Source organism: Engystomops pustulosus, chromosome 3 (genome assembly GCF_040894005.1).
Source record: "Engystomops pustulosus chromosome 3, aEngPut4.maternal, whole genome shotgun sequence".
Classification (NCBI taxonomy): domain Eukaryota; kingdom Metazoa; phylum Chordata; class Amphibia; order Anura; family Leptodactylidae; genus Engystomops; species Engystomops pustulosus.
Window position 1 is genome coordinate 2,862,609 of NC_092413.1, and position 13,172 is coordinate 2,875,780.

At 56.3% G+C, this 13,172-nt stretch overlaps 1 protein-coding gene across 1 annotated transcript in view; it reads left to right on the plus strand.

Annotated features, from left to right (window-relative positions):
* The first annotated feature begins 1,066 nt into the window (after positions 1 to 1,066).
* Positions 1,067 to 13,172, plus strand: part of LOC140120783 (glucagon-like peptide 1 receptor) — a 207,251-nt gene continuing 195,145 nt past the window's right edge. The window contains exon 1 of the mRNA XM_072139726.1: positions 1,067 to 1,232. Coding sequence (XP_071995827.1) covers positions 1,161 to 1,232 — 72 coding nt within the window. The 5' untranslated portion in view covers positions 1,067 to 1,160. The remainder of the gene's footprint in view (positions 1,233 to 13,172) is intronic.

A 13,172-nucleotide genomic window follows, 5' to 3' on the forward strand; every position in this document is an offset into this window, starting at 1 on the left:
GACCTGCAGTCCCATGTAACACCACAGATAACACAGTGATATCTCTGAGTACAGATCATGTAGTAGCTGTGTCCTGCAGTCCTATGTAACACCACAGATAACACAGTGATATCTCTGAGTACAGATCATGTAGTAGATGTGTCCTGCAGTCCTATGTAACACCACAGATAACACAGTGATATCTCTGAGTACAGATCATGTAGTAGATGTGTCCTGCAGTCCCATGTAACACCACAGATAACACAGTGATATCTCTGAGTACAGATCATGTAGTAGATGTGTCCTGCAGTCCTATGTAACACCACAGATAACACAGTGATATCTCTGAGTACAGATCATGTAGTAGATGTGTCCTGCAGTCCCATGTAACAGCACAGGTAACACAGTGATATCTCTGAGTACAGATCATGTAGTAGATGTGACCTGCAGTCCTATGTAACACCACAGATAACACAGTGATATCTCTGAGTACAGATCATGTAGTAGATGTGTCCTGCAGTCCTATGTAACAGCACAGATAACACAGTGATATCTCTGAGTACAGATCATGTAGTAGATGTGTCCTGCAGTCCTATGTAACACCACAGATAACACAGTGATATCTCTGAGTACAGATCATGTAGTAGATGTGTCCTGCAGTCCTATGTAACACCACAGATAACACAGTGATATCTCTGAGTACAGATCATGTAGTAGATGTGTCCTGCAGTCCCATGTAACACCACAGATAACACAGTGATATCTCTGAGTACAGATCATGTAGTAGATGTGACCTGCAGTCCTATGTAACAGCACAGATAACACAGTGATATCTCTGAGTACAGATCTTGTAGTAGAGGTGTCCTGCAGTCCTATGTAACACCACAGATAACACAGTGATATCTCTGAGTACAGATCTTGTAGTAGAGGTGTCCTGCAGTCCTATGTAACACCACAGATACATGATGCTGTGACAGCTCTGCTACATCTGTGTAGTTGTGGTCCCTCCTGTTGGTGTCAGTGATTGGCTTGCGGCTCCTCTCTGGTTGGTTTCTGCCTCCTCCTCGCTGTCGCTGCTGCACTTCTTGTCTCGGCTGCTCCGGGTTTCATGTCCACCTCTCGCTCACCTGCTTTTCCCTTCCTCTGTCTCTTGGAGCTGAGACTTTTTGGGGTAACACCAGATGATCCCCCCCAGATCCTTCATCACTTTCTTCTTACTTCTAGAGATGGTGAATTCTGGATCCAGGAAGCAGGTAAGAGATTGTGGAGGGAGAGCGGCAGTGACAGGGTTAACCCTCCATTCATGTGCGGAGCCGGGATCTGCTGGATCACTATCAACGTGCAGAAGATCCGCTCCCGCTGTAACCCTTCCCTACCCGGCACTGTCCTTGGATCACCTTGCCCTGAGGATGTGTTGGGGATCAGCATCCTGCACCTCACAGTGTGGGACCCCAACAGCTCTGCCAGAAAGGGGTTAATGACACCTGAGATTCAAAGTACTTTCCCCCATCCGGCATCAATCAGAACCCCAAAATCTGACAGGGACAGGACAGGGACACGCTGACACTTGGGGGACAGGACAGGGACACGCTGACACTTGGGGGGACAGGACAGGGACACGCTGACACTTGGGGGGACAGGACAGGGACACGCTGACACTTGGGGGACAGGACGGGGACACGCTGACACTTGGGGGACAGGACGGGGACACGCTGACACTTGGGGGACAGGACGGGGACACGCTGACACTTGGGGGACAGGACGGGGACACGCTGACACTTGGGGGACAGGACGGGGACACGCTAACACTTGGGGGGACAGGACGGGGACACGCTGACACTTGGGGGGACAGGACAGGGACACGCTGACACTTGGGGGACAGGACAGGGACACGCTGACACTTGGGGGGACAGGACACGCTGACACTTGGGGGGACAGGACAGGGACACACTGACACTTGGGGGACAGGACGGGGACACGCTGACACTTGGGGGGACAGTACGGGGACACGCTGACACTTGGGGGGACAGGACAGGGACACGCTGACACTTGGGGGGACAGGACAGGGACACGCTGACACTTGGGGGACAGGACGGGGACACGCTGACACTTGGGGGGACAGGACAGGGACACAATGACACTTGGGGGACAGGACAGGGACACGCTGACACTTGGGGGACAGGACAGGGACACGCTGACACTTGGGGGGCAGGACAGGGACACGCTGACACTTGGGGAGGACAGGGACACGCTGACACTTGGGGGGACAGGATTGGGACACGCTGACACTTGGGGGGACAGGATTGGGACACGCTGACACTTGGGGGACAGGACAGGGACACGCTGACACTTGGGGGGACAGTACGGGGACACGCTGACACTTGGGGGACAGGACAGGCACACGCTGACACTTGGGGAACAGTACAGGGACACGCTGACACTTGGGGGACAGGAGAGGGACACGCTGACACTTGGGGGACAGTACAGGGACACGCTGACACTTGGGGGACAGGACAGGGACACGCTGACACTTGGGGGACAGTACAGGGACATGCTGACACTTGGGGGACAGGACAGGCACACGCTGACACTTGGGGGACAGTACAGGGACACGCTGACACTTGGGTGACAGGACAGGGACACGATGACACTTGGGGGGACAGGACACGCTGACACTTGGGGGGGGACAGGACAGGGAAACGCTGACACTTGGGGGACAGGACAGGGACACGCTGACACTTGGGGGACGGGACAGGGACACGCTGAAACTTGGGGGGACAGGACAGGGACACGCTGACACTTGGGGGACAGGGACACGCTGACACTTGGGGGACAGGACAGGGACACGCTGACACTTGGGGGACAGGGACACGCTGACACTTAGGGGACAAGACAGGGACACGCTGACACTTGGGGGCACAGGACAGGGACACGCTGACACTTGGGGGACAGGACAGGGACACGCTGACACTTTAGGTACAGGAAATGACACGATGACACTTGGAGGACAGGGACACGCTGACACTTGGGGGGACAGGACAGGGACACGCTGACACTTGGGGGACAGTATAGGGACATGCTGACACTTGGGGGACAGGACAGGGACATGCTGAAACTTGGTGGACAGTACAGGGACATGCTGACACTTGGGGGACAGGACAAGGACACGCTGGCACTTGGGGGACAGTACAGGGACACGCTGACACTTGGGGGGACAGGATTGGGACACGCTGACACTTGGGGGACAGGACAGGGACACGCTGACACTTGGGGGACAGGACAGGGACACGCTGACACTTGGGGGGACAGTACGGGGACACGCTGGCACTTGGGGGACAGTACAGGGACACGCTGACACTTGGGGGGACAGGATTGGGACACGCTGACACTTGGGGGACAGGACAGGGACACGCTGACACTTGGGGGGACAGTACGGGGACACGCTGACACTTGGGGGACAGGACAGGCACACGCTGACACTTGGGGGACAGGACAGGGACACAATGACACTTGGGGGGACAGGACAGGCACACGCTGACACTTGGGGGACAGTACAGGGACATGCTGACACTTGGGGGACAGGACAGGCACACGCTGACACTTGGGGAACAGTACAGGGACACGCTGACACTTGGGGGACAGGACAGGCACACGCTGACACTTGGGGGACAGTACAGGGACACGCTGACACTTGGGGGACAGGACAGGGACACGCTGACACTTGGGGGACAGGACAGGGACACGATGACACTTGGGGGACAGGACAGGGACACGATGACACTTGGGGGGATAGGACAGGGACACGATGACACTTGGGGGGACAGTACGGGGACACGCTGACACTTGGGGGACAGGGACACGCTGACACTTGGGGGGACAGGACAGGGACACGCTGACACTTGGGGGACAGGACAGGGACACGCTGACACTTGGGGGACAGGACAGGCACACGCTGACACTTGGGGGACAGGACAGGGACACAATGACACTTGGAGGGACAGGACAGGCACACGCTGACACTTGGGGGGACAGTACGGGGACACGCTGACACTTGGGGGACAGGACAGGCACACGCTGACACTTGGGGGACAGGACAGGGACACAATGACACTTGGGGGGACAGGACAGGCACACGCTGACACTTGGGGGACAGTACAGGGACATGCTGACACTTGGGGGACAGGACAGGCACACGCTGACACTTGGGGAACAGTACAGGGACACGCTGACACTTGGGGGACAGGACAGGCACACGCTGACACTTGGGGGACAGTACAGGGACACGCTGACACTTGGGGGACAGGACAGGGACACGCTGACACTTGGGGGACAGGACAGGGACACGATGACACTTGGGGGACAGGACAGGGACACGATGACACTTGGGGGGATAGGACAGGGACACGATGACACTTGGGGGGACAGTACGGGGACACGCTGACACTTGGTGGACAGGACAGGCACACGCTGACACTTGGGGGACAGGACAGGGACACAATGACACTTGGGGGGACAGGACAGGGACACGCTGACACTTGGGGGGACAGTACGGGGACACGCTGACACTTGGGGGACAGGACAGGCACACGCTGACACTTGGGGGACAGGACAGGGACACAATGACACTTGGGGGGACAGGACAGGCACACGCTGACACTTGGGGGACAGTACAGGGACATGCTGACACTTGGGGGACAGGACAGGCACACGCTGACACTTGGGGAACAGTACAGGGACACGCTGACACTTGGGGGACAGGACAGGCACACGCTGACACTTGGGGGACAGTACAGGGACACGCTGACACTTGGGGGACAGGACAGGGACACGCTGACACTTGGGGGACAGGACAGGGACACGATGACACTTGGGGGACAGGACAGGGACACGATGACACTTGGGGGGATAGGACAGGGACACGCTGACACTTGGGGGGACAGTACGGGGACACGCTGACACTTGGGGGACAGGACAGGCACACGCTGACACTTGGGGGACAGGACAGGGACACAATGACACTTGGGGGGACAGGACAGGCACACGCTGACACTTGGGGGACAGTACAGGGACATGCTGACACTTGGGGGACAGGACAGGGACATGCTGACACTTGGGGGACAGTACAGGGACACGCTGACACTTGGGGGACAGGATAGGGACATGCTGACACTTGGGGGACAGGACAGGGACACGATGACACTAGGGGGGACGGGACAGGGACACGCTGACACTTGGGGGGACAGGGACACGCTGACACTTGGGGGGACAGGACAGGGACACGCTGACACTTGGGGGGATAGGACAGGGACACGCTGACACTTAGGGGACAAGACAGGGACACGCTGAAACTTGGGGGGGACAGGACAGGGACACTTGGGGGACAGGACAGGGACACGCTGACACTTGGGGGTCAGGATAGGGACACGCTGACACTTGGGGTATATTGTTCAGTGTCCTATCTGCAGGCAGAATGTTATAGAGCAGGAGGAGAGAGATATTTAGTTTGAAGTGAAGACCACAATTCCCTTTTCTGTGGTTCCTCTCTGTGAGCCCAGTGGCAGAGGCTGGTACATGGGGCCCTGTGCACTTGATGTTGAGTCTTGCCTCCAGTACTGGCAGCCCCCACACTCGGTGGCCTCTCTCGCAGCTCTTGGTAATGTTTCGCAGCGCCTGCTATCTTGTCAGGTGTCATGTGACTGATGTCATAGACGTCCTGAACCCGATAACCACAGAACCCATTACCCCACCATGGACACATGCAGGCACTGTCTGGGCATCGTGCCAGGAGAATGGGTTTTTAGAGCATCTACATCTGTCTATGAGTGATTTCTGAATCGGGAAAAGCTGGATTCTTCATATGCAAATACTGCTTTGTGTTTTGTTAGTCATATCCAAAGCAGCATCTAAAATATATTTTTTAAGTAATTTATTAATCATCATTCTGACCCTACATAATGCACCACACATCTTGATTGGAAATCAACAGAATTTTTTCTTCAACTCTGAATACGATTGCACACTGGTTTATACATGCAGGATGTGCACTCACACTGCTCCCCCTCCATTCGGTATCCAGGGACAGTCCCCTCTCAGCACTCTCACACTGCTCCCCCTCCCTTCTGTATCCAGCGTGAGTCTCCTCTCAGCTCTCTCACACTGCTCCCCCTCCATTCGGTATCCAGGGACAGTCCCCTCTCAGCACTCTCACACTGCTCCCCCTCCATTCGGTATCCAGGGACAGTCCCCTCTCAGCACTCTCACACTGCTCCCCCTCCCTTCTGTATCCAGCGTGAGTCTCCTCTCAGCTCTCTCACACTGCTCCCCCTCCCTTCTGTATCCAGCGTGAGTCTCCTCTCAGCACTCTCACACTGCTCCCCCTCCCTTCTGTAGCCAGGGACAGTCTCCTCTTAGCACTCTCACACTGCTCCCCCTCCCTTCTGTAGCCAGGGACAGTCTCCTCTCAGCACTCTTACACTGCTCCCCCTCCTTCTGTATCCAGGGTGAGTCTCCTCTCAACATCCACACACTGCTCCCCCTCCCTTCTGTATCCAGCGTGAGTCTCCTCTCAGCTCTCTCACACTGCTCCCCCTCCCTTCTGTATCCAGCGTGAGTCTCCTCTCAGCACTCTCACACTGCTCCCCTCCCTTCTGTATCCAGGGACAGTCTCCTCACAGCCCTCTCACACTTCTCCCCCTCCCTTCTGTATCCAGGAACAGTCTCCTCTCAGCACTCTCACACTGCTCCCCCTGCCTTCTGTATCTAGGAACAGTCTCCTCTCAGCACTCTCTCACTGCTCACCCTCCCTTCTGTATCCAGGGACAGTCACCTCTCAGCACTCTCATACTGCTCCCCTCCCTTCTGTATCCAGCGTGAGTCTCCTCTCAGCACTCTCACACTGCTCCCCTCCCTTCTGTATCCAGCGTGAGTCTCCTCTCAGCACTCTCACACTGCTCCCCCTCCCTTCTGTATCCAGGGACAGTCTCCTCTCAGCACTCTCACACTGCTCCCCCTGCCTTCTGTATCCAGGGACAGTCTCCTCTCAGCACTCTCACACTGCTCCCCCTGCCTTCTGTATCCAGGAACAGTCTCCTCTCAGCACTCTCTCACTGCTCACCCTCCCTTCTGTATCCAGGGACAGTCTCCTCTCAGCTCTCTCACACTGCTCCCCTCCCTTCTGTATCCAGGGACAGTCTCCTCTCAGCGCTCTCACACTGCTCCCCCTCCCATCTGTATCCAGGGATAGTCTCCTCTCAGCGCTCACACACTGCCCCCCCTCCCATCTTTACCAGGTACATTCTCCGCTGAGCACTCTCACACTGCTCCCCCTTCCTTCTGTAACCAGGAACAGTCTCCTCTCAGCTCTCTCACACTGCTTCCCCTCCCTTCTGTATCCAGGGACAGTCTCCTCTCAGCTCTCTCACACTGCTCCCCTCCCTTCTGTATCCAGGGACAGTCTCCTCTCAGCGCTCTCACACTGCTCCCCCTCCCATCTGTATCCAGGGATAGTCTCCTCTGAGCGCTCTCACACTGCCCCCCCTCCCATCTTTACCAGGTACATTCTCCGCTGAGCACTCTCACACTGCTCCCCCTTCCTTCTGTAACCAGGAACAGTCTCCTCTTAGCACTCTCACACTGCTCCCCCTCCCTTCTGTATCCAGGGACAGTCTCCTTTTAGCACTCGCACACTGCTCCCCTCCCTTCTATAACCAGGAACAGTCTCCTCACAGAACTCCCACACTGCTCTTCATTCCTTCTGTATCCAGGGATAGTCTCCTCTCAGCACTATTACACTGCTCCCCCTCCCTTCTGTATTTAGGGACAGTCTCCTTTCAGCACTCTTACACTGCTTCCCCTTCCTTCTGTAACCGGGAACAGTCTCCTCACAGCACTCTCACACTGCTCTTCCTCCCTTCTGTATCCAGGGATAGTCTCCTCTCAGCACTCTTACACTGCTCCCCCTCCCTTCTTTATTTAGGTGCAGTCTCCTCTTAACACTCACACACTGCTCCCCCTCCCTACTGTAACCAGGAACAGTCTCCTCTCAGCACTCTCACACTGCTCCCCCTCCCTTCTATATCCAGGGACAGTCTTCTCTCAGTGCTCTCACACTGCTCCCCCTCCCTTCTGTATCCAGGGATAGTCTCCTCTCAGCACTCTCACACTGCACCCCCTCCCTTCTGTATCCAGGGACTGTCTCCTCTCACACTGCTCCCCCTCCCTTCTGTATCCAGGGATAGTCTCCTCTCAGCACTCTCACACTGCTCCCCCTCCCTTCTATATCCAGGGACTGTCTCCTCTCAGCACTCTCACACTGCTCTCCCTTCCTTCTGTATCCAGGGATAGTCTCCTCTCAGCTCTCTTACACTGATCCTCCTCCCTTCTGTATCCAGCATGAGTCTCCTCTCTGCACTTTTACACTGCTCCCCCTCCCATCTTTACCAGTGTCACGGGTGGTCCCGCGACCCACATCGCGGGTCGCGGGGTTCACCCGTGCCGCCCTGCCCCCGCCAGCGCGCCGCCAGCGCATATTACCCGTCCCGGCTCCTGGCTCGCTCCCCTCCGCTGTGCGCGCGCGTCCCTGACTGCTAGGGCGCGCGCGGCACCTTCTCCAAATTTAAAGGGCCAGCGCGCCATTAATTGGCGCTGGCCATATTGCCCAATTCTTTATAAGCCTGCCTCTTCCTGTTACCCTTGCCGGATCTTTGTGCCTCACAGCCTTAGAGAAAGCTTACTAGCGATTATTCCTGCGTTCCTGTGTATTCCTGCGTTCCTGTGTATTCCTGCGTTCCCGTGTATTCCTGTGTGTTCCCGCTCCTGTGTCCTGTGTTACCCGAGTTCCTCCGTGTTGCTGTGTTCCGTGTGCCTGTGTTCCCGTTCCCACCTGCCTGGACCTCCTGTTGCTGACCCCGGACTTGGACCTGACGTTGCATCTCTGCCGCCTGCCCTGACCCTGTGCCTGGACCTGTCTACGAGATTGTCATCCGCTAAGGTAGCTCGACCTCGGCTGCCACTGTGGGCTAGTCACACCTGGGAACGACCTAGTGGTATCCTGCCGCAGCAAGTCCAACCCGCTTTGCGGCGGGCTCTGGTGAATACCAGGTGCCGCTAGGCTCCGGTTCCGGGTGTTGGTTAGTTACATCTCCCGCGGTGGTCCAGAGGATCCACTGATCCTAACAACCAGGTACATTCTCCTCTCAGCACAATCACACTGCTCCCCCTCCCTTCTGTATCCAGGGACAGTCTCCTCTCAGCACTCTCACACTGCTCCCCCTCCCTTCTGTATCCAGGGACAGTCTCCTCACAGCCCTCTCACACTGCTCCCCCTCCCTTCTGTATCAAGCTTGAGTCTCCTCTCAGCACTCTCACACTGCTCCCCCTCCCTTCTGTAACCGGGAACAGTCTCCTCTCAGCACTCTCACACTGCTCCCCCTCCCTTCTGTATCCAGCGTGAGTCTCCTCTCTGCACCCTTACACTGCTCCCCCTCCCATCTTTACCAGGTACATTCTCCTCTCAGCACAATCACACTGCTCCCCCTCCCTTCTGCATCCTGGGACAGTCTCCTCACAGCGCTCTCACACTGCTCCCCCCCCCCTTCTGTATCCAGGAACAGTCTCCTCTCAGCACTCTCACACTGCTCCCCCTCCCTTCTGCATCCTGGGACAGTCTCCTCACAGCGCTCTCACACTGCTCCCCCTCCCTTTTGTATCCAGCATGAGTCTCCTCTGTGCACTCTTACACTGCCCCCCCCTCCCATCTTTACCAGGTACATTCTCCGCTGAGCACTCTCACACTGCTCCCCCTTCCTTCTGTAACCAGGAACAGTCTCCTCTTAGCACTCTAACACTGCTCCCCCTCCCTTCTGTATCCAGGGACAGTCTCCTCACAGCTCTCTCACACTGCTCCCCCTCCCTTCTGTATCCAGGGGTAGTCTCCTCTCAGCACTCTTACACTGCTCCCCCTCCCTTTTTATTTAGGGGCAGTCTCCTCTCAGCACTCTCGACTGCTCCCCCTCCCTTCTGTAACCAGGAACAGTCTCCTCTCAGCACTCTCACACTGCTCCCCCTCCCTTCTGTATCAAGGGACAATCTTCACTCAGCGCTTTCAAACTGCTCCCCCTCCCTTCTGTAACCAGGAACAGTCTCCTCTCAGCACTCTCACACTGCTCACCCTCCCTTTTGTATCCAGCATAAGTCTCCTCTGTGCACTCTTACACTGCCCCCCCTCCCATCTTTACCAGGTACAATCTCCGCTGAGCACTCCCACACTGCTCCCCCTTCCTTCTGTAACCAGGAACAGTCTCCTCTTAGCACTTTCACACTGCTCCCCCTCCCTTCTGTATCCAGGGACAGTCTCCTCACAGCGCTCTCACACTGCTCCCCCTCCCTTCTGTATCAAGCTTGAGTCTCCTCTCAGCACTCTCACACTGCTCCCCCTCCCTTCTGTATCCAGGGGTAGTCTCCTCTCAGCACTCTTACACTGCTCCCCCTCCCTTTTTATTTAGGGGCAGTCTCCTTTCAACACTCTCACACTGCTCCCCCTCCCTTCTGTAACCAGGAACAGTCTCCTCTTAGCACTCTCACACTGCTCCCCCTCCCTTCTGTATCCAGCGTGAGTCTTCTCTCTGCACCCTTACACTGCTCCCCCTCCCATCTTTACCAGGTACATTCTCCTCTCAGCACAATCACACTGCTCCCCCTCCCTTCTGTATCGAGGGATAGCCTCCACTCAGCACTCTTACACTGCTCCCCCTCCCTTTTTATTTAGGGGAAGTCTCCTTTCAACACACTTACACTGCTCCCTCTCCCTTCTGTAACCAGGAACAGTCTCCTCTCAGCACTCTCACACTGCTCCCCCTCCCTTCTTTTTCCAGCGTGAGTCTCCTCTCTGCACCCTTGCACTGCTCTTCCTCCCATCTTTACCAGGTACATTCTCCTCTCAGCACAATCACACTGCTCCCCCTCCCTGATGTGTCCAGGGACAGTCTCCTCTCAGCACTCTCACACTGCTCCCCACTCCCTTGTGTATCCAGGGATAGTCTCCTCTCTGCACTCTTACACTGCTCCCCCTCCCATCTTTACCCAGGTACAGTCTCCTCTCAGCACTCACACTGCTCCCCTCCCTTCTGTATCCAGGGACAGTCTCCTCTCAGCACTCTCACACTGCTGACCCTCCCTTCTGTATCCATCGACAGTCTCCTTTCAGCAATCTCACACTGCTCCCCTCCCTTCAGTATCCAGGGACAGTCTCCTCTCAACACTATTACACTGCTCCCCCTCCCTTTTGTAACCAGGTACAGTCTCCTCTCAGCACTCTCACACAGCTCCCCCTCCCTTCTGTACCCAGGGACAATCTCCTCACAGCGCTCTCACACTGCTCCCCCTCCCTTCTGTATCCAGGGACAATCTCCTCACAGCACTCTCACACTGCTCCCCCTCCCTTCTGTATCCAGGGATAGTCTCCTCTCAGCACTCTTACACTGCTCCCCCTCCCTTCTGTATCCAGGAATAGTCTTCTCTCAGCACTCTTACACTGCTCCCCCTCCCTTTTTATTTAGGCGCAGTCTCCTTTCAACACTCTCACACTGCTCCCCCTCCCTTCTGTAACCAGGAACAGTCTCCTCTCAGCACTCTCACACTGCTCCCCCTCCCTTTTGTATCCAGGGACAGTTTTTTCTCAGCGCTCTCACGCTGCTCCCCCTCCCTTCTGTATCCAGCGTGAGTCTCCTCTCTGCACCCTTACACTGCTCCCCCTCCCATCTTTACCAGGTACATTCTCCTCTCAGCACAATCACACTGCTCCCCACTCCCTTCTGTATCCAGGGATAGCCTCCTCTCAGCGCTCTGACACTGCTCCCCATCACTTCTGTATCCAGCGTGAGTCTCCTCTCAGCACTCTCACACTGCTCCCCTCCCTTCTGTATCCAGGGACAGTCTCCTCTCTGCACTCTCACACTGCTCCCCCTCCCTTCTGTATCCAGGGACAGCCTCCTCTCAGCACTCTCACACTGCTCCCCCTCCCTTCTGTATCCAGGGATAGTCTCCTCTCAGCACTCTTACACTGCTCCCCCTCCCATCTTTACCCAGGTACAGTCTCCTCTCAGCACTCACACTGCTCCCCCTGCCTTCTGTACCCATGGACAGTCTCCTCTCAGCACTCTCACACTGCTTCCCTCCCTTCTGTATCCAGGGATAGTCTCCTCTCAGCACTCTCACACTGCTCCCCCTCCCATCTTTACCCAGGTATAGTCTCCTCTCAGCACTCACACTGCTCCCCCTCCCTTCTGTATCCAGGGACAGTCTCCGCTCAGGACTCTCACACTGCTTCCACTCACTTCTGTACCCAGGGATAGTCTCCTCTCAGCACTCTCACACTGCTCCCCTCCCTTCTGTATCCAGGGACAGTCTCCTCTCTGCACTCTCACACTGCTCCCCCTCCCTTCTGTATCCAGGGACAGCCTCCTCTCAGCACTCTCACACTGCTCCCCCTCCCTTCTGTATCCAGGGATAGTCTCCTCTCAGCACTCTTACACTGCTCCCCCTCCCATCTTTACCCAGGTACAGTCTCCTCTCAGCACTCACACTGCTCCCCCTGCCTTCTGTACCCATGGACAGTCTCCTCTCAGCACTCTCACACTGCTTCCCTCCCTTCTATATCCAGGGATAGTCTCCTCTCAGCACTCTCACACTGCTCCCCCTCCCATCTTTACCCAGGTATAGTCTCCTCTCAGCACTCACACTGCTCCCCCTCCCTTCTGTATCCAGGGACAGTCTCCTCTCAGGACTCTCACACTGCTTCCACTCACTTCTGTACCCAGGGATAGTCTCCTCTCAGCACTCACACTGCTCCCCCTCCCTTCTGTATCCAGGGACAGCCTCCTCTCAGCACTCTCACACTGCTCCCCCTCCCTTCTGTACCCAGGGACAGTCTCCTCTCAGCACTCACACTGCTCCCCCTCCCTTCTGTATCCAGGGACAGCCTCCTGTCAGCACTCTCACACTGCTTCCCTCCCTTCTGTATCCAGGAATAGTCTCCTATCAGCACTCTTACACTGCTCCCCCTCCCTTTTTATTTAGGCGCAGTCTCCTTTCAACACTCTCACACTGCTCCCCCTCCCTTCTGTAACCAGGAACAGTCTCCTCTCAGCACTCTCACACTGCTTCCCCTCTCTTCTTTACCCAGGGACAGTCTCCTC